The following is a 22,581-nucleotide window of genomic DNA, read 5'->3' on the forward strand; positions in this document are numbered from 1 at the left end:
CACTCCCAGGTGACCTCTAGGAATGCAGGACTGGTTCTGCTTGTGGTTTGTTTACCAAGAGAAGAAATAACAAACTTAAGAAGGTAAAACTTCTCTAAGAACAATAAGAAATGGATAGACAATAGAATAATGACCCAAAGAGGTATGGAAATTCAGTATGGAGGTGGTGGGATTTGGCATTGAAAACAGACAGGAAAGAACAGGGGAGTGTGAAAGTTGGAAGAAAGCTCTGAGTGTGATGTGTTGGCCTCGCCCAGAGATGGTGTGTGTGGTGGGGAAGGAGTGGGCAATGCTCAGTGATCCGAGATGATCAGCCAGACTAAATCAGGATGCTGTGTCAAGGGCTGGGGGTGGCAGAGGCTGTTTTCAGGATTGAGGAAAGCAGAGGAGTAGAGGAGGTGATGCTTTAGGAGTCAATAGAGAGTATTTAGTGATAAAATAGGGGTTATGATATGAACAAATGGGGATGACTGAGTGAGAAGAGTGACATTAGTGGTGTTGAAATAGTCAACTCTGCATTTTTATCCAAATTAAAAATAACTTTATGTACTTCACAGGAACTGTTTATTACATTAATCCAATACAGAGTAAAGTCGGTGGGTCCTAAACGAGATCAGTTAGATCTGTCTTGGAGTCTTTTTGCTATGTCTATAAAAGAGAACTAAAACTTGACAAATCCTAAGTTCAAGAGGTTATTGCCAGTGGCCATTCTCCAGACAAGAACCCTTTGCTCCAGTTCCATAAGAGATAGTTTTAAAATACAGGCACTCCTAAGAATGGCATCCAAATGAATATTCCTGATGAACCTGCTGTCATTTTATGGATTCTGCTGATCATTCTCTTGCACTGGATTATTTTCACACCTTAAAAGTTCACTTCTGTTATTAAAAATCGCAAAATAAATGCAGTCAATTGACTTCTGCAGCTGTTATTGTGCTGCCGGGGAGAATGTGATCCTTTCCTTAGTATATAAAAAAAATGCTGAGTGCAGAAGACTTGATTTTTCAAAACTGGTGGAAGTTGATAGTTACAGTTGTATTTAAATTTTTTCATGCAAGGACGGCCTTTGTGTTACAAGGCGAGTGTTTGAAATGTTTTGAATTTGAAGTACTTCTGTGGGTTGCAGAAGTGTTTAATGAAATGGCAGGATTGTAAATGAAATGGAAAATTGGGGAATTTTAACTCCGTTTCCATTCCAGGCAGTGGAACACACTCAGGAAGTCAATGTGGCTTGTTCTGAGCCGGTTTATCCCCCTCTTCCTCCCCAGTGTCCCCTCAACACTCCTGCAGATGTCCCTGGGAACACACCTGTGTGTAGGGATTCTTGCCTTGATAAAATTTGTTCCTCATGCTGACTTTGGGAGGTTCAGGGCAAAACACAGTTTCTTATTTCTGGCCTGCAGTCCATGAATGTTCCAGGGAAATCTGTTGATGCCTTTGGTTTAGTTTTGCTGAATGACAGAAAAAAACTGTTTTCAAACAAAGGCAGTTTTCAGTTCCTTGGGTACACAGGTGAAATCTTTTCCTTGGATTTCAAGCTTTTTCGTTTTTTATAACTTAAGTCACTTCATAAAAGAAACACAAAACGAGCGTAAATTGGTGTTTGCATCTTGTCTGGAAGAAACTGCAGATTGTCTTGAATGGTTTGGCTGCTTTATTCATTAGTGGTTGTCTTTTCCTTGTCTGCCTATAGACAGTATAAAAGTAATTTGGAAAAGAACTTGCAATCCTGCTGCCTTGTTAGGAATTTGAACTTCCTATTGCTAGAGGGTCCTCTCAGTTTTCAGTCATGAGCTCCATGGTTTGGCCTCAAGCTGCCACATTTCATGTAATTAAAAAAAGAATTTGACCACTTTAAATAAAAGGTGATTAAAAAGACTTTTTTCAACCAGCAGTTCCCCCTTACTTTTTACTAATAATAATCTCAATAAATGAGATCCTTCTCTTTTCAGTTTTGATCGTCACCTTCCTGGTATTTTGTGAGTCTAAGTGCTTTATCATCCAAGTGTGTTGGATACTGCCTTGGCACTTGAAGTAAATGCCGGGCAACATATAATTTTCATGTGTTTGTAATGTTGGTATTTTTTTTCCATTGGATTATATCAAAGATGGGAGTAAATACTAATCTACAAATTCATAAATTACCAAGGCAGTGCCTTAGGATTGTGACAGCACCTCAAATTTGATGTTCTTGCCTGTTCTGCAGGATGTCAGCACTCAGACGGCACGGTACATGTGGAAGATGTTTGTGTTTACAGAAATACCTCCAGTTTGCAGCATTTACTTGGCTTTGTCATCTGTGTGGGAGCAAAACTACCGAGCTGAAGTGATCATTTTTCTCCACTTTTTTTTTTTTTTTTTATTCAGCTTTAAGCATTTGTACATCCAATTTAGGGATGTCACGGGGGCTCACTTGGGTGTGCACTCCATGAGGGGAGGATCAGCTCTGCACTCAGGCTTGGATGGCCAGTTCAGGTTTATTTTTGGGACATTTTAAAATAATTCTAGTTTCATATGACAGTGATGTAGGGCCTGTGCTGAAACTCTTAAGACATAGAGCAAAGATAGGCTTTTAAAGATATATGAGGATATAAGATGGGAGTTTAATGCAGAATTTGTTGTAATAATAAGGAAAAGTTGTTTTGGCTGAGCACTGCACACAACTGGCAGGACGGTTACAAAGTACAAGTGTGGATCCTTTGGGAGATTTGTGAAAACCATTATTGTATGCAGAGAGGGAAAGGCGGAGATATCCAACCCTACCTTCTTCCAGTGTTTATCAAATACAGGGTTTGGGATCCAGATTTTGGGTTACATAGAGAAGCAATTAAATTTGCCTCCTGTTTGCAAGGTAATCAGAATTGCTGAGATTTGTCAGCATGAGCATTTGCTTGAATGATTGAGTGAAAAATGTGTATCTTATCATTCATAAAAAGGAATAAGAATCAAAATGCTGGTTTGCTTTTAGTGAAGAATTTCTGTATCTTTCCTTTTTGTTCTCTTTACGTGCACTTCAGTGGCTGCCAAATTAATTTCTCTTCAACTTATTACATAACTAACATATAAGCAGAAGGTTCTTGTGAGCAGAATTCAATGCAAGTCGTCTTTGTTCAGATTCAAAAATCTGTATTTTTCTGCTCCCGATTATTCTTTTCCCCTCTGAATTAGCAAATATACTGAGGATTGTAATTTCATAAATCTGTTATTTGGAAGGCATTTAAAAATCCATTTGTGTTGATCAAAATATTTAGTAATGCACTGAAAAGTTGGACCTCTCTGAAAATTTGCCTTATTTAATACCTTCATGACTTAAACTTTGTTTCACTCCTGTCCTTCCTGGCAAAATGATACTTCATGCTCTATAATTTCCTGTTACCTTATAAATGGAAACTTGCTTTTTTTTTTTGTGGCCTCTCTCACGATCCTCTTTTCTCTTGTATGTATGGAAAGATTTCATGTCAGTAATGCTCTATCTTGTGCCCTGATAATATGCTGCCAACTTCAGCTCCCCCTTCATTTTTGTTCTTCTCCTACGTAAAAATCAAACTGTTCATATTTGAAGCATTCCCATTCTATTCCCACCTATCTTCATGACCTGATTTCCTTCTCCTTCAGGCTGCTCCAACTGTATTATTTTTCAGTTCCACCTACTCTTTATTTCACGTGTAACAACTTCTCAATTAAAACTCATTAGAAATCCCTTTTTCTTCTTCCCATTAGTGCTCAAATCCCACCTGTTCATTTTGAGCTGCTGTATTCATGCTTTTCTACTCATTTTAGGAGGTACTTTACTTATTTACTTATTTATCTTTATGCTTGAGCTCTCTGAAACAGCTTCGTAGTTTTTTATTTGCCTTTTTGTGAGCTGACAAATGAGTTTGACTTCTAAGGTATTGCCGTGCTTCAGGTGATCTAGAAGATTTCCTGATGGAGAACTGAATCCACTGGAAAAGCTGCTCTATGGTCTAAAATATGGATGAGGGGAGTATTGTCTAAAGGCAAATTTTTAAAATATGATGCAAAAAAAGGCCCACTAAAAAAACAACAGAAACCCCCTCTTTCACTGTAAAAACAGGAAGATTAAAAAATTCATATTTAATACCTCAATTTTTGTTGGTATGGGTAAGCGTTCTTCACCAGGATCCATTTCCTCAAGCCACAAATGGCAAATGCCAATAAACCAAGTTGATTACTTTTGTTCAAAAGGGTCTGTTAATCCCTCATCAGAGAGAGGGACTTGGGTGCTGCCTGACTTGGCTCTGAGCTGGTTTCTCACAGTGATTTGTTACAGCCTTTGCCCAACTTATCAGTGCTGCTCTGAGTACTGGTGTTACCCTCTGAGGGTTCCCTGTGTTCCCTCTTTGATATCCTGCACAACAAAATAAGAGATGGGGAAGAACAGGCAGAGATTTTGTGTTTCTGTGTGTATGATTTTTTTTTTTTTTGTTCTGTAGGGTATTTGCTTATACCAGTTACTGTGTGTGTAATTCTTCTGGTTTGAACACTGGATGCCTCAGTATTTTGTTTGAACGCCTCTCGTCATGAGAAAAAATATGGACCAGCTGGAGGAGAAAATGGGAAATGAGAGCAAGTCTGGAGAATGTGTCCTTTGAGGAAACAAGCAGAGTACTCTAGAAAAGAAGCAGTAAAGGCTAAGATCATCTTTTTGAAATTGAGATGTGCTAAAATTGTTTAGGAGAAAAAAAGTGATTGGCATAAATTGCAGGTTAGAAAGAATTAAGCTTGAGCTGGGAAATACAGACCATAGAGTAAGAGTAATGAAGTCCTTGGAATGAACTGAGAAAATTGTGTATATCCATAGACCGCCAATCTTCTGTTCAGTTAGATTCACTCTTTAGCCTGTCCTTGAATGTCCTTGCAGATTTTTGAGAGATAGCACTTTTTACAGGTTGGTTTGTCTGTAGATGTGCTAAAAAAACAGACTGCATGCAAAATCTGTCATCCAGGGGTCCTCTGCCAACCCGAGGGGTATCTGTGCAGGTTTCCATATCCATGTCATGCAACTGGCAAGTATCCAAAAGAAGAAAGGGCCAGAAGGAAGTTCTGGTTCAGTCTAACCTCAATCCATGGGACTGGTTATAGAGCAAATACTCCTGAAAGCATTTCACGTGAATGTCCAACAGTGTCACTGGGAGCAGCCAGCATAGATTTATGAAGGACAAATCCTTGTCACAAGGTGACCAGTGCTGCGGGCAAGGGGCAGGCAGTGGGTGCTGCACACCTTGGGTTTAGCAAGGGCTCCAGTAGTGTCCCATAGTGTCCTTATCCTTACAGCAACAAGATAGGGACTGGACAAGTGGAAGATAATGTGGTTGAAAGGTTGGCTGGACTGCTGGGATGAAAGAATGAATTAATGGTGCAAAGTCTGGCTGGCAGCCAGCAAGCAGTGGTATCTGAGAGGGATCAGTGTTGGAACCAGGTTGGTGCTGTTAAGTGTCTGTCGCCTGGGTGACAGGACCGAGTGAACCCTCAGCAGAGTTGTGGACAACAGCAAACTGAGGAGAGTGCTCAGTGCTCCAGAGGGTGGGGCTCTGGAGCACATGGTGTACAGTGAGGGGTTGAGGGACCTGGGTTTGGTTCAGGCTAGAGAGGAAGATACACAGAGAAGAATCTTACTCCTTTCTGCAGCTGCTGTGTCAGAGGACTCAGTGAAGATGGAGCCAGACTCTTCTCAGAGGTGCCTGATAAGGCCTGAGGCAACAGGCACCAGACACAAGATAGAACTGGGAAATTCTGGTTAGATAAAAGGACACTTTTGGTGCGTTGGTTGGTTTGTATTTAAACTATCAGCATGGTCAAGATTCTACCACCTCTTTGAAGGCGTTCAAGACTACCTTGGTGTTGTGGTTTAACCCCAGATGGCAGCTCCGCCCCGCACAGCTGCTCGCTCTCTCTTCCTTGGTGAGGTGGAGGAGAGAGTCAGAAGGGTAAAAGTGACAAAACTCATAGGCTGAGGTTGAGACAGTTCAGTAGGGAAAGCAAAAGTTGTGTGTGCAAGCAAAGCAAGGAGTTCGCTCACCACTTCCCATGGGCAAGCAGGTGTTCAGCCATCTCCTGGAGAACAGGGCTCCATCATGTCTAACAGGGACTTTGGAAGACAAACCCCATCACTCCAAAGGTCCTCCCTTCCTCCTTTTTCCTCTGCTTTGCATTTTCAGCATGATGCCATGTGGTTTGGAACATCCCTTGTGCCAGCTGGGATCAGCTGTCCCGGCTATGTCCCCTCATACCTTCCTGTGCACCCTCAGCCCTCAGGGCAGGATGAGGAGCAGCAAAGGCCCTGACTCTGTGTGAGCAACTGCTCAGCAGCAGCTGAAACATCCCAGTGTTATCAACACCGTTTCCAGCTCAAACCCAAATCACAGCCCCAGAGCAGCCACTGTGAGGGCAATGAACTCCACTCCAGCCCAAGCCAGGATACCTCCCACTCTGGGCTCAGAGTGACTTGATCCAGCCAGAGCTTGGAGCAGGAGATCGGACTGTCTGATCTTTTCCAGCCCAAGGTGTTATTCCATGCTGATGCCATGCAGAGCCATGCTTGCTGTGGGAGTGCTCTGAAGAGGCTCTGAATTCAGGGAATTGGTTCATGAGCTGTGACATTTTTGTGGATTTTGTGAATCACGTTGCAATTCAAAGCAAACCAAAAACCTTCCAGGCTTGGTGTTCCCTGTGAGTGTTCTTAAAGGCAGTTTGTGTGTACACATATTTACAACCCCCAGGTTTGTTCCCTGGAGACATCTTCCATCCTCCTCTTGCTGTGATGAGGCCTGTTTTATTGCCCACATTTTTTGCCCAGCTGATGGCTCTGAGAGGTCAGGGCAAATACAGGAGGGAGGGCGAAGTACCCAGGACATTTAGAGGAAGGGATCTGTGGCATTCCCAGCAATATGAAGGTGGATTAAATCATGCTCTGGCTAATGCTGCTGGTTTATAGATGCTATGAAATGTGGAAAAAAAAAATATCAAAGTGCTCAGAGAAGAACATCTACACTTAATTATCCCTCCCATGACATCTTTTTTTTTCCTTATTTCATATTAAGTGCTTTCACAGGTTAGAATATGTAAATAGTCCTTAGAGTGGAAATCAAGTAGAGATTTTTGAAGCTGTTTATTCTGTCCCCTTCGCCCTGTTCTATTTTTCAGTTTGACATTAGCGTCTTTTGAGAGGGAGCATATGGCATTTCTAATTAAGGCCTGTGATTTTCTGACGTATAACTGAATAATACATTGCAAACACTGCTAAGCCTTCCAGATGAAAGTATTTTCTGGCTGAAGCACCGGAGCGTGTGTGCTGTGTAACACTGATCTCCTTAAGAACTTCGAAGAATTCTGCCCCTAATACCAGCGCAGAGAGAAATCAGGGGCTTTGTTGCTTTGGTCTGATGTCAGTGTTCCTTGGCAGGCTCAAGTTTGGATCCAGTAACAACTAGTGTGCTCAAAGGAGCAGCGCACCTTCATTTTGAAACATTCTGACCCGCTGGGGCGCTTCAGTCATCTTTATCAGATTTTGTTCCAGACTACAGGGTTTGTTTGTGTTATTTTCGCCAGTAACTCCTGTTAAGGTGTGCTGTAGTTCTGCAGTCTCTCCAAGGAAATTCCCGTCTCTTCTTTCAGAAGTTTGTGCCAAATTGTTTACCCTTTACCTTGAACGTGTTAAACTTTTCTGAAGTTGTGGTTTATGACAAATTCTGGGTGTGAGCCAGGTTTCTTGGGATTCTTTACATGTATCAGTACCTTGTATCTCTGAATGGCAAATGTGCTCAATCCAGAGAAGGTTTCATCACTTTTTTTTTTTTCCTGGCTTCCATGTCCAGTAGAAGGGCTGCATTTATAATTTATCTCTTTGATCCAATTAGGCAAATCAGGAGAGGAGGGAATTAAGAAAATATAATGCACTTAGTTGTTTTAACTTAAAGGTGTTTTTAATTATTGTCAGGCCTGGGTGGTAAGTGAAGAGATTGGCCTTTACACTGTTTTTTTGTAATTTTAAAATTAAAGGAAAGTTGAGTCTTTAAATATGTTTCTTCCCCTGGAACACAGTAGATTCCTTTGGTCACTTTTATAGTGATACCAAATTTTATTAAAATGATAAATTTAGATCTTCATATTTCCATCTAGTGAATGCATGCAAAAGATTGGGAAACATTAAAATCAAGTTTTCTGTAGATTTGTGATGTGGGTGGTTGGTTATTTTGTTGGGGTTATATTTAATTCTAATGGGGAAGTAGTTAAATGGAGGTTGGTCTTGTACTTTGGGTCCTGTGAAGCTGTACAAGCAGGTTCCAAGCTAAAGGCTTTCTCTAATGTAATATTCTTTTTAAAATACAGGGATTTCTGCTGTGCTTCTCTCTTAGGGCAGGGTTTTTGCTGTTAATTGTCCTTGAAATGCAGTGTGTGCTTTGTCCTCACAGCTCGCTGTCAAATTCAAGCACTGATGATATTTTATTAATGACTTGTATTTGACAATTGTTAAGAACATAAATTAGAAACATGTCATTGAAGTGAGAATGACAAGGATGAAGAGTTAACAGGATAATTGCACAAGGACTGAAGATCCTCCTCTACCTGAACTATTGCTGTTGCCTTCATAAAGCTGGGGGTGAAGTGTTTAATGTACCTGAGGAATGCAAGATATTAGGTCAGCACCCAGATGTGACGGAGCTGTGTTGAGGAGAGTATCTGAGGGATATGGTAAGCAGATGTAGCTTTGGTTTTTCTTTTCTTTTTTTTTTTTTTTTTTTTATTTTAGCTTCTTGAGACAGGTCAGCTCATAGGAAAGAGCAGCCTTGGAGCCCTCTGACATCTAAACTGTCCATGGCTTCAGCAGCCTCTGAGGGGAACTGTGGCTCCCCCAGCCCTGGATGTGTCCTAGGCCAGGTTGGATGGGGCTTGGAGCAACCTGAGCTAGTGGAAGGGGTCCCTGCCCATGGCAGGGGGTGGGACTGGGTGAGCTTTAAGATCCCTTCCAACCCAAACCAGTCTGGGATTTTGTGAGTCTGCTGCTGTCTCTTTTTGGATTGTTTTTCCCACTAAAGACACCGAGAACTGGAGCCCTATCAGCGTGTGGTGGTGTTGAAATTGCACTTGTGTAGCTTTTAGCAATATTTTATTCAGATTAAAGTGGAAATAGTCCAAGTAACGGCAAGCCCACGTTCATGTGAGGAGCTGCCCTGTAGGGCTAGACTCTGCAGCCAACTGTGGGCAGCTGCACAGGCCCACAAGACACTGGGAAGTGGGATAAGTTCTGGGACTGGGTGGTTATTTGAGCACACTGTCCCAGGCTCACATTATCCCTTCTGGGGTTAGTCGTGTAATAGCCTCTATCTCTCCCTAAGTGTTTCATTCTTAATAATTATGAGGTTTCATTTTAAGCATTCATGTCTGTTCCATGCACTACAACCTTTAATGTCACACTGTTGTTCTTTCTGCCCATCCAGGAACTTATTTCAGGTAAAAATAATGATTTTGGGGCTCTGAGGGGGCTTCATGACCTCAGGTAGCACGGGAGAGCCAAAGGGATGTGGTGTAACCAAGTAGCATTATCTGCTATGCTTTAAGAGAGACTTCTCTTCGTGGGAGGTCTGAAGTGGGTGGATGTGACTTTCAGATAACACTATATTGTGAAATGTCGTTAAATGGAGAGGTGACAGCCTTGAATCTTTCCTTGCATAATGCTTTTTCAGGTCCCAGCTCTTTCTCCTGTAACAGTGCTACAAATTATTCCCTAGTCCTGTTCTTTTAAACTTTACGATAACTTCATTAATACACTTGTTTTGTAAAGTCTGCTAAATATTCTTTATGGTTCCACTAGTATTTTTGATGTCTTTTTGTGGTTTTAAAACTGATACTTGAGAAAAAAAAGTTGTCTTAGACCTAGTGTCTGTGCTTTTGGTGAACGTGTGCATGCTTTTGTTTTCTTGTTTTTTCTTTTTTTTGTTTTTGCAGAGAGTGATAATGAACTCTCCAGTGGCACCGGTGATGTGTCAAAGGATTGTCCTGAGAAGATTTTGTATTCCTGGGGAGAGTTACTGGGGAGATGGTAATGCTTAATTCCTTGCATTTAGATTTTAAATATTAACCTTTTCTTTGTTTCATGAGTCTGTATGCAGGAGGTGTGAAATTCTTCAGCTTACGTAGTTTAAAAACTTAAATACAAAACACACTGAGGTGTGTTTTTTAAACCTAGTTTAAATAACTTGCAGTTCTTTGACAAATCTCTCCCACATCATCTGCCAGAGTCTGTTTTAGTTCGGTGTTTGAGTGTGTCTGTGTGTGCTCACACAGATGTGGGACTTCACAGGCAAAACTTTGTGGTCACTGTGCTTGGGGCTAAGAGTTAAACCCCCGTGAAACTCAGAGCCAGGAGAGGACTGGCAGAGCAGTCAGTATGTCCTGTCTAAGCCATTTGTGCCAGCTGGTGTACATTTCATTTGTTTAGAAGCAATCTCTCTTTATTTATTTTTTTTAACATGCTATATGTAAGCATTTGAAAAAGAATTCTAGAAAGCCTGTGAATCCTCACTGAAACTGCTTCTGTTGGTGAGTAAAACGAAGACTATCTGTAAGCCCAGAGTATGTTCTCAACAGTGTTATTTCTGTGGTTTAATTAAGTGCTTCAGTAGCAGCAGACACTGTGCCAAAAGAGGAACAAGTCTGTGTGTTTGCTGCCTCTGAGAGACCTTGGACTATTAGCAAGTGCCAGAACCACTTATTTGGTTTTCCCTTTGTAAGTAATAGCTCCTGCTGCTGGAGACAAAAATAATCAGAGGCCTTTAATCTGGAATTGGCAGTTTCCTTTTCCTAACTCCAAACAGGGAGCTGAGAAGTGCTTTAAGGATTTATTTGGGCAAATTCTCCCTTTATTTGACCACTCTGTAGCTTTGGAGCAACACAGCTTCTTGCTGCTGACTTCATCTGTAATGGAGATCTCATGCAAAGTTTCTGGACGAGGCATCATCTGTAAAAATCCAGAGGTGGGCACTGAAGCTGTTTAGACCTTTCCAAAGCCTCTTCTAAGGGACATCCCCATGGCATTTCCACTGGAAGATGCTACCTTTAGTTTTATTCCTTTTTTTAACTCATTTGTCAGGTGATTGTTTTTGTTTTAACTTTTGCCCTTGAGAAATCCCTGGGCTCCTGTGGCTCAACATGCTGAAGTAAAGGAACACCCCAGCTCATTCTCTGAAGTTTCACGTAACCAATGATTCCCTCTGGTTACTCAAGTATTCTGATGAGTGAGACAAAACATTTAATACTTGGAGTAAACTGTTTTGAACTCCTAACATAACTTACACATTTAGTAGCTGAAACACCTTAGTTAAAATTAATTAAGAAAGGGGTGAGAAATGGGACATCCCAGCCAGCTTGAAGACCAGCAGTAGCAAACTTATCTTTAGTAGTGTCTCAAGCAATATTACCTCCTGAGAGAAATTCAAGTCTTTAAACTACTTGAACTCTTAAACAGCCTTATGTTACATTTTAAGAACAAAACTAAGAAAGAGTAACAGATGAAAAATGTTAACTATTTGAAAACTAAAAATAGATTGAAATCAAATCTAGTGTGTTAAAAACCGCAGCATATGTTAGTGGAAGATCTGTGCACTTGTAAAAAAAGTAAATAAACAAAAATTAACATTTGCGCTTGGGGAACTGTTTTATTTGTCTCTTAGGTGAAAACTTGCATTTTAATTGCTTCTTGTCATTTTCTTAAAATGTCACTGTAACCTGTTGGACTCAGAAGAAACATTGCTCCAAGAGTCTCCTTCAAGCATATAAACAGGAATAAAAATAAGATAATTTACAAAAAAATAGAATTAACAGTTGGAAAGTAATGGTATATCTATTTATTTTATTGTGTCTTTGAGTTCTGTGCAAGAGAACTGCAGCACTTTGTAGCAAATTAAAGATGTTACACCTATGAACGACCTATTTTTCCCACATACTAAAGGATAAGGCCAGAATAAGGCAAGCTTTTATTTTATGCCCATTTCTGTTGTTCTGAGCAAGGATTGGGGATGCTCAGGCTGTTTCCCAATGAGCCGTTCAGAAGCCAGGAAGTTGGCTGTGGAAGTTAAGAGTTGTGCTGTGTGGCAGGGACTCATGTTGCTAAAGTATTACCTCTGCCACAGGACTGCCTAAATATAGGACAGGGCCGGGAAAGTCTGGTTGTTTAATTTGCAGCTGGGAATATGTTCAGGATGATGTTCCCGCACGGAATGTGCATCTTTTCTTAGTTGTTACCATAAGCCATTTGTATTGTTTCCTTGGTGCTGCTGAAGATGTCCCTGTTTTGTTTCTGTGGGAATGTCCCTTTTTAGCTGTTCATTTTATTTTATCAGCTTGCCCACTCCTCAGAGGAGCTCTTTGGTGTTTCTCACATAGCATAGGACCAGATCCATGTAATAAACAAACTAATCCACAACTTGAGCTTTAACTTTCCGATATGTTTGTTATTTATTTGTATCTGAATGTGCATTTCATAATTGTGTAACTGCTTAGTGTGTCTAGTCATAGAATCACAGAATGATTTGGGTTGGAAGGAACCTTAAAACTCATCTCATTTCCTCCTGCCATGGACAGGGACACCTTCCACTATCCCAGGTTGCTCCAAGCCCCGTCCAACCTGGCCTTGGACACTTCCAGGGATCCAGGGGCAGCCACAGCTTCTCTGGGCAACCTGTGCCAGGGCCTCCCCACCCTCACAGGGAGGAATTTCTTTTTAATATCCATCTAACCCTGCCCTCTGGCAGTTTAAAGCCATTCCCCCGTGTTCTGTCACTATCTGCCCATACAAAGTTTCTCCCCTCTTTTTTATGAGCCCCTTTAAGGTACTGAAAGGCCACACTGAGGTCTCCCTGGAGCCTTCTCTTCTCCAGGCTGAACTCCCCCAGCTCTCCCAGCCTGTCTCCACAGCAGAGGAGCTCCAGATTTGGAGCATTTTCTTGACCTTCTCTGGACCCACTCAAGTCCTTCATGCCAAGTTCTTAGTCCTTTTAATGTTTTTGTGAATAATGCTTTTTCTTTCTTACCTTTTTCTCATCACAAGACCATTAGGCTCATGTGACTGTCTGCAAAATGGGCTGAAAAAGAGAAAAGACACTACTTGCGTTTTAATTTGGCTGAGTGATAAAGTTTGAAATTACTTGTGTTGCACTGTGCATTTAAAAATAATTATTGTGTTTAAAAGAATAAGTGTGTTACATAATCACACTCTTTAATTCTCAGGTTATTTGGAAAAATGGGGATATCATTGTCAAAGTGTAGGAAAAAGAAATTTGTTTAGAACACCTTTGAAATTTAAACAGCAGTGGTAAACTGTTAAGGTCTTAATGAGCTGTTTCATAGAACGAGTACTCTAAACATTTACTGAAAATCCAGGGTCAAATTGCAGGTTATTTAATTAATCACAGCTTGGTGGCATTTGGCTGAACAGCCACTCTCACTATTCTCCTACCAGGAGAGTTGGAAAACACAGCAATGGTCAAAACACTGAGAGAGCAAAGCACTTCGTACAGTAGAAAGAGCAAGGAACCAACTGGGGCAGTTTTCCTGCTGCACTGCTCTGGAAATTGCCATCCTGAGTCCAAGGGAGCTTCAACCCAGATCAGCAAACACTCTTATCTCAAAAATGGGTTTGAAACATCTGTGACTGAAAGCTCTACAATATTGTGCATGTGCATTGAATTTTGTATTCCTACATTTCTTGGGGTGTGTGCAACCAAATAGTGAAGGACCAGCTCAGACCAACAGGCAAATTTATTTGGAATACTAAGGTTTACCAAGTGCAAGTATTACTGCTTTGTGGGACTTGAAATATACTCTTGGCATGAATTGTGAAACTGGAACTTCATGGTAGTGCTCTTAAAATTGGCTTCTATTTGTTTTCCAAAATTTATTTCTCTGTATCGTTTGTTATTTTTAATTTCTTTTTCTTAACCTAAGCTAAAACATATATGTTGAACAAATATTTGAATTGAATTGTCTGCACAGATGGCACAGTTTTCTCTTTCAACTCATATTGTTCTTTGTTAGCCAGTTGAGTTCAATTTCTGCAGTTGCCTATTGTTAATTTTCACCTAAAGAATTTGAATATCACTACATTTTCCCACTGGTTCTTACCGTCAATCCTTGCAGAATTTTTGCTTTCCAACTTACAAATACTAATTAGTGTAACCACTGGCAGGAAAGTTTGTGTTGCCAGTTGCTGACTCTGCTTTTCAGAGTAATGCTGGCAAGTTTAAAAACTGTTTATGTTTTTAATCCTCGTTTCGACTCCTGCGGTTGAAGTTTAACAGGCAAACGGTCCTCTGTGTTTCAGGCACAATAACCTTGTCGTGAGACCCAACGGATTGTCCACCCTGGTGAAGAGTGGGGTTCCAGAGGCACTGAGGGCAGAGATCTGGCAGCTGCTGGCAGGATGCCATGACAACCAGGCAATGCTGGACAAATATAGATTGCTCATCACAATGGTAAGGGGTTTATTACTTGGGATTTTTCCTTCTTTTGTTCTTTTTTCTTTCCTTTGGTTCAGCTGAATTCTGCTGGGCAACAGTTTTTATTCAGTGGTGGAGCAGCAGGAGAGTGAAACAGTTGGACTCGTTTTGAGCAACTGAAATTGTGATGAGGTGACTTTACCTCCTGCCGAGGGTACCTGCTGAATGGCATTAACGATAGAAATTGCTGACCTATATCTGTAGTAATGCTTGACATTTAGCTTTCTGTTCTCTTGCTGTGATGATAATAAGAACATCAGCTTGTTGTTCAGGTGTTTGCTTGTGGCTTTTTTATAGGCTCACATCCATCACTTTGGTTTTTCAACAGTTTGTTCTCTGTATGCCTTTAATGTGTGGGTTTTAAATAAAAAAAGAATGCAAAGAAAGCCAAACAAAATGTCACAAAGTTAGGTATTTCTTGTTTTGTTGTTTATTTTAGAAAAGAATGTTAAAAAACATGTTTACCTAGCAGGAAACCAGTCCCCTTGCTGTATGGGTGATTTGAGAGGAGAATCCTTTTGGGAGTCTATTGCTGTTCAGTGTCCTAATGTCATCAGTGCAGTGAGTAAACACTGTAAAAAGTTGTCTGCAGAGCTGTTTGGTCTGCTCAGAGCTGGGGTGGCAGGAGGGAGAACCACTGTGTTCATGAGCTCTGAGCAGTGGCAGGAGGTGAACTCGGCACTGGGGCCTCTGAAGCTCTGCCACTGCAGAGCAGTTGTGGCTCTTGAGAAGACCATCACTCTCAAAAGTGCTTGGAGTGGCAGAAAGGCTGGGGATCATTTTAATGTTGCTCAGAGATTCATTATCTAGGTTATGAATCATCTCTCCGTGCAGAAATTCCAGGGTAGATGTTGTTAGTAAAACTTTCCTCTCATAACGTTGTAGCTTTTTGCTACTCGTCCTTTTAATTTGACCCACCCACTCTGGGAAGTTTAGAAGCGTCCCCAGAGTGAGAGTTGTCCTCCTGCTGGCTTCTTTTCCTTTTCCCAACAAGGAAGGATGTTTTGATAGTGTAAATTTTTCATTTTGACATTGTAGCTGGGTTATATTTTCCTTAGAAACCATTCACAGGACATCTGTCAGCTGTACGTTGCATCAAAACCTCCTCCATTATTTTGCTCCTGCTTTCCAAAAGTGGGGAAGGTGCTTGTTTTACGGCGGAGGAGGGAGTGGAAAACTTCTAAAATGCGAGGTTTATTTTGATGCTGGGGCCTCATGCCTTCAAAATACCTTGTTACAGTTGGCTTTTTCACTACAGAAATCTTGCAGTGACATGTATTTTGGAAGGTATTTTGTACAGTATTTAATATGAAATATGATGCTGTTAGAGATCGGAAATTTAAATCCTGTTCTGAACTGAAGCATTTATGCAAGCATGTTTTTTTTCTGAAGTTGCTTTTCTCCTGAAATCACCAAATTTCTTCTATAGTCTGAATGTCTAAACTGCTGGTGATCCTATCCTTTGGCAGGAGAGGATTCGTGGAAAGGAAGGAAGAGAAGAGAACCTGTGCAAAAGCAAAGTTAGGGCCTATCTTTGGGAAGAATTAATATGGGGTGCTCCAGAAAAGAATGGTCAGCTAATTTTTTATAATGAATTATTACCTGATATTTATGGCTGTGAGCAGAACTCCTCAATTTCATGTTGGTGTATTGATAATTAAGCAGATAATTAAGCAGATAGAGCAGTAGTACATATATTTTAGTAGTATATACTAAATAGTGGTATATACTATTGAAAGCTTTGTTGTAGTGTTACCTTATGTGTGTTAATAATAACATGCCCGTTAAACTTTGGAGGGAAATGTGGTAAAAACTGTGGCTTTGCTACAGTGTTGCTGATTAACTCCTGGGGAAACTGTGCTTGCTGCTGAGGGTTGTATTGTTAGCGGGCCAGAAACATGTGCATTGTGATGCACAGAGTGACAGCAGACTCTCGGCATTTGAATTTAGTTGAGACCACAATACAGACACATCTGCTGTTGTATCCAGCTGTGTGCAGCAGTGCTGTGTTGGATTGGGCAGCTGTAATTCCCACCACCTGACATATCTGGCTGTGTGTTTGTACCATTCATACCCATCCCTATGCAGGGCTCTGGAATCTGCTGCAGTGGTTTTCAGCCAGAGGAGTGCTTTGTTCGGTGTGTTCTGTAGGAGAAAGGGGCCTGTTTTAGAGTTCCAGTTAAGCACAGAAAGCAAAATAAAATGTCTCATTTAGAAAAATCAATGCTGCACTTAATTTCTCCAGAGGGCCTCCGCATCCTCTAGTCTTGCTCACTGGAGGTCCGTGCTCTGTCAGGAATGATCCAGTGGGCTGTGTTTCCTTTTTCATATCACAGCATTCACAGACATATCGGATGTATTTCCCATCTGTGGGTAAGTTTGGAGGTCCAAGAGGGAAGGCAGAAAGAAGTACTTCTGCTCTCACAAACACTGTTGTGCAGACGAGCACTATCCTTGGACTGTCTCAGGTCTCCTGCTGAATTCCAGCTTGATGATTACCGGGAGCCACTCAGGAATTTTGACTGGAACACAGTAGTAGGCTCTGCATGCAATTTGAGAGAGTAGGAGTTGTGATTTGGCAGCTGCCTCGTTTGTGACATATATGAAATCTGTTCTGTGTGACAATCAAAATGTGCCTGAGTTCCCTCCCTGGCATATGTGCCATGGGCTTGTCACCTCGCTGCACGTGGCACAGGATGGAAGGGGAAAACAAAGTACGCAGCAGGAGAGAGAAATGTGTGGTTTATTTATTTAAAGGAAAAGAAAAGCAGAGTGAGAAAAATCTGCTTATGGTAACCCGGGGTAGTACTGGCAGGGTTCTAAAACGTATCATCTCTTCATGGAAGGTTTTCAGTTTGTAACCTGATTTCCATGAAGGAATGAACGGTGTGTATAAAGTTCATCTAACAATATATATAGAATAGTTTTAAATAATGCTGCTCTGGTTTAAGAAAACAAAGCTTGTTTTAAATTTATTTTTATTTTGTAAAGTAACATCAGAAACTAATCCTGCTGTCAGGTAAAGTAGATGTTGGTAGTATTGTACTTAAAGTATTGTGCTTAAAAGCAATGGAAGTCTGGACGGGGATGTGAATGCCCATTTTTGAGCTGGGTGGTGACATTGAGTCGAAGGTCTTCAAGAGACTCAATGGCTGTCCTTACAAATGACTTGTAAGAGAACCAAAAATAAGATTATTTGTGTGCTGCCATAATTTCCTTTGGCAATATGAGCATGTGCCCGGAACAGTTAGAGATAATAACTAATTAAAGGGTCAGGCTTCAGAAGAGTTGGCCAAAAAATAGCTTTGTCTGCTGACTGTATAATGGTGTTTTGTGTCTGGGCCAATAACATTTCAAGCCACTCTACAGAAGAGTGAAAATCCTAAGAATTCTTCCAAGGTCTGAAGCAAATATGAGAGTCATTGATTTGGGGATTAAATATTGCCATATCATGAAAATAATTGATCTCAGTAATTTAGCAATTTGAAAATGGCTCTAATGAGGGGTATCACTACTCCAGGGGTCTGATTCTCATCCAGTAGGGACCAGTTATAGGAAAGGATGTTCCATTGCTGCAGAAGATGGAGCAAATGGGTTGGGTTTGGGGCTGGATGAAATTAAATCAATCTAGAGCTAATAGATGTAATTTATTTTCTCAGTTTGGACCAGCATTATTGTTTCTGACTCCTGTAAGACAAGTACTCCCATTATAAACCAAAAAGAAAAAAAAAAACCCAGAAGTTAAGATTTCAGGTTTCTGGAATTGTTTCTTGTCCAAAATTAAAAATTAGAGATGGGGTAGCTGAAAATAGCAGATACTGTTGTTGAAGTTTCATCATGTGCTTAAGCACAATCTTCCATGCATTGAATTAACTCTTTTATCTGTTTCTTGATACATCCCTCTGCAAACTGAGCTCAGAGGTCTGAAGTAAAGATCAGCTTTCATGTAAACCTAATGCAGAAATGTATTCACTTTTTAAACTTTGAAATTGTCCAAACCATTAAAATGAGAAAAGGTATTTGCTTTGTTGTTTCATACTTCATATTGACTTGGCTTTCTAATTTTATTACCTTTTGCTTGCATAGTTAGGAAATGGAGAGTGGAGGAGACTACAAATGAGCCACTGTTTTTATACAAAGAAGATTAAATGCGGTTGACTTTGAAACTGATGCCTTGATGCCATGTTTGTGTGGTTTTGTGTGTTTGTTTGATTGATTTTATCTGTGTGAGGCATTTGGGTTGAAACAGTTTAGCTGTGGATTGAGAGGATTTCTTACATAGGAAGGCTATTTTCATTTGAGTAGGGAATGAATCAAGCCTGTTACTTGCAGCAGTACTAAAGGATGGTAAGTTTGCATGAGGAAAAGGAATATTTTTTTTTGTCCCAGTGGCATTGTGCAGGGTTCCACTGCTCAGTGTTCTGAGACTAATTAATCAGTAAGGGTGTCTAATTAAAAAGATGACTGTTCACCAGCTGCCACAGCGGGTTGGTTAATGGACTGAAACGTTAGAGTATTTTTGTAGCAAATATTTGTGCTCAAAATTCTGCATCTGTTTGTCCTGACTGAAAATGGGCAAGTTTGGGCTTCTGCGCAGCCAGGAGCATTTTTTTTTTCTTTGCAACATTATTAGTTCTCTTTACTAATTAGGAATGGTCTCCCCTCACTTTTAGAGAGAATAGATATCAAGGATGGCATAGCTGTATGCTTAGCAATTATAAAAGATCCTATTACATAAGGATCAATGATAATTAGAATTAAAATGTGATTTTTTTTTTTTCCAGTTGACTAAAAAGAGAACTAATACCTGTTATATTGCTTTTTGAATGAGAGACTTGGATATTAAGCAAAGTAATTCTGGAGGAGCTGATCACTTGGAGATGTACATGCAGCTTTCCCAGTTGCCTCTTTCTTTTAAATTCAGTATCTATAAGCAGTTTCTAGATTTTACTTTTCCCCACCTTTTCTAAAAGGGTAAGGATAGGATGACTGTTCCTTAACCCTTCTCTTAAACTGAGATCATTCATTTCCTGGCAAGTAGATTCCCGATATTTTTATAATTTAATGTAGTTTGCAGAGAAAAATCAGTTCCTGTGTTGGTTGGAGTGATGGGAAGGCTCATTTTTGGTATAAGATGAGCTGTTAGTGCTGACAGTTATAGTCACCTACTTGTTTGAATTATTTTAGTGGTGCTGCAACACTGTGGGACAATGAAGTATATGTGAACTGAAAATACTTAGTAGAAATCAATGAAAAATAATTGTCTCTGAAGAGCAGAAGTTGACAGAATTTTAATTCTTTAAATAGCTTAATTTAAATTCAGACTTCAGATAAAAGGTTTAGTTTATGATGAATGTACCAGGGTACCTGGTTTCATAGTAGATGTTAATATTACTCTTACAAACTCAGGAATAAAATGTCCCTAAGGTGAATTTAATTTGCCAAGTTTTGATTCATCTAGAGCTCATCTGAAGAAAATCTTTCAGTTTTGTGTGCACAAAAGAGAAAATCTCATGCTCACTCTTCATCTTCAAAGGAATTCTTCAATATAATGACAGTTCTCCTGAGGAAATAAAGGAGGAGCATCCATTAGTAATTTTTGGTTTTATTATCTTAATTTTAATGTTTATGTGTGGTATTTGAAGTGGAAAATAATGCCATCGATATTTTTTTCAGGGCCTGCATAAAATGATAAAACGTTCTGCCATGTTAAGAATTTTCCTACCATTTCTTTTCTGTACATAACCACTTATGATAACACTAAAATGACACTCACAGTACAATTCCTGGCTCTTGGGGTGTTGTGTGACTTCCCTGCTCTAGAAGCCACATAAACTGACATATTTGTTCTGAAGGGTAGAGTGCAAATGAGATTTGCACGTGCTCTCTCGGAGCCTGTGATGGGTTTTGTGTGTGAGAATTTCTGGTCCCTTTTCTGCAGAGCGGGGGAGCAGAGCTGCCCATCGTCTCAAACACTGGGAAAGCCTTGGGTAGTAGCAATGTTCTGGCCTGAACAGGTTTAAAATGGTGGTTCCTGGGAGAATGGATATTCAGCCAGTCTCCTGGGCTCAGGGTGTATGAATATTGATGCAGATAACAAGTGTTTCGCTAAGTGGGATGGAGCGGGGATGGGGATGTGTCAGTGCCTCAGAGCGTGGTAAGAGCTGCTGGTTCTTGGCTCCTCAGAGCTCCTTTGAAATTCCAGGATGTATTCCTAGATGAGGCATGAACAGGTTGAATTAGAATGTCGAATTAGAGTGTTGGTTCGTTGACAGGTGCTCAGTTTTCCTGTGGCAGTAGCAGTGAGAATGTTTTAAACAATGGTATTCTACACCCCTGAGTAAAACGGGATCATTTGGGAAGTTCTCTGCAGGGTGCGTTGTCTTTGTGAAATTCTGAGGGTATGATCTCTCCCTGGCAGCACAGGGCACTGCTCACCTGCAGCAAATGGCTTTGTGGCCGTGACCAGAGCTGTGATTCCTGAGAGAGAACTCGATTTTAAACGATCAACTTGATCTTGGTATTCCTCTTTCCTCTCAAATCCACTTCTTCCTCACCATCCTCTGCTCTCAAACAATGGTTGCATAACTATTATTCAGGAGGCTGCAGCACTCCAAAGCTGGAGCTGGAGTTTTAGAAATCCTAGATATTTTATTGAGGAGAGCAAACCACCTTTTTGTGACTGTTAGTTGCAGGTTTCAGTATGTTAATGTTTGATGCCTTAAGAATTAAACAGAGAGCTCCAAACACTTAGAGACAAACGTGAAGAATCCAGAAGTATACTTTAAATCCAGCCTCTTTTATTTCTCCTGAGAATTCCAGTTAAATTGGTGTTTAAAGTCACTTCAAATGCCTTTATTAACAGCAGAACTGGCGGCCAGCATTTGGTTAAAGCATGTTTTCCCATAGCAGTTGGCAGCAGTCCAGAACAATTGAAATAGTAACAAAACCCAGCAAGGCTTGAGCTGCATGTGAAGAAAAATCCAGTCATACCTAAGTGATGAATACATCACTTAAATCTAGACTGGAATTTGGCATAGGGGTGAATTCTGATACCTCCTGCTACCTTACTTAATGTATGACTTCTTTATGATAAAACCCCCCCAAATGCTTATCTGTGTGTTCTTCAGGATATTCTTTTAAAGGGATGAGCCAGTATGAAAGTAGATTTAACTGTAATCACTTCAGAAGAGATCAGAGACCTATATTTCTTCTTTTCAGCCTGTATCCATTAAGGAATTTTCTCCCTTTGCAGTGATGAGTATGTTCATACAAATTAAGAGTAATTTCCCTATCAGCAAGCAAATTTGCAGCTGCTGAGGTAAACTAACCAAAAGGAGTTGTATTACAGTCTGCTACTGCATATATTCTTTCTAATAATCACTTCTATAGGTTTTTGTGGTCATACACAAATATTTTGGCAGCTGAGACTTTTTACTTGTTGAGGGTTTTCATCAGTTGTTTCTTAAGCTGACAACTGAACATTGACGATATGGAGCTTCACGTATTTTAATCACATCCTGCATATGACAAAGCCATCTTCATATGGCTGGTTTGTCTCCAAAGCAATCCAGTTTCAAAATACCACTTTTTTTTTTTTTTTTTTTTTTTTTAATACTTTTTTTTTTTTTTTTTTTTTGCCTGGGTAGTACAGTACACAGCCTGAATGGAAAACTAAGTCATTGTTAACGGGGGTTGTGGTTTCAGACCGTGGGCTTGCCAGAAGAGGTTCCTTTTGTGTACTCTTACCTAACAATTTCAGGGCTAATCACAGTAATTCGTGGATTTCTATTTAGAAAACCTCCTTCCCCCCATTTCCCTCTTAGAGAGATTCCCTGTGCAGGTGTGGGGTGAGGGTGAGGTGGGAGCACAGTGCCGGGATGGGCAGGTGAGGCCAGTTTGGAGGCAGCCTTAGGTAGGTTAATGTGCCATCATAGTCCAAGTGTGCTCCTTGGGACCTGTGTGGCAAATCTTTTGTGGATTTGTAAAGGTAATTTCAGGAAGCTCTTTTAGTCTTTTTTGGCACTGTCCAGGATTTCCTTTGCCTGTCTATGAAGACCCTCAAATT

The 22,581-nt window shown here is 40.5% G+C and overlaps 1 protein-coding gene across 7 annotated transcripts in view; it reads left to right on the plus strand.

Annotated features, from left to right (window-relative positions):
- The window catches only part of RABGAP1L (RAB GTPase activating protein 1 like), a 227,419-nt gene that overhangs the window by 38,306 nt on the left and 166,532 nt on the right, over positions 1–22,581 (plus strand). For 6 of the 7 annotated variants that reach the window (XM_017836913.1, XM_017836914.1, XM_017836916.1 and 3 more), the window contains 2 exons: positions 9,958–10,060; positions 14,339–14,489. In XM_017836913.1, the coding sequence (XP_017692402.1) occupies positions 9,958–10,060; positions 14,339–14,489 (254 nt within the window). The remainder of the gene's footprint in view (positions 1–9,957; positions 10,061–14,338; positions 14,490–22,581) is intronic. The other variant, XM_017836919.1, reaches the window with a different exon arrangement.

This window comes from Lepidothrix coronata, unplaced genomic scaffold (genome assembly GCF_001604755.1).
Source record: "Lepidothrix coronata isolate B3197 unplaced genomic scaffold, Lepidothrix_coronata-1.0 Scaffold288, whole genome shotgun sequence".
Taxonomy (NCBI): Eukaryota; Metazoa; Chordata; class Aves; order Passeriformes; family Pipridae; genus Lepidothrix; species Lepidothrix coronata.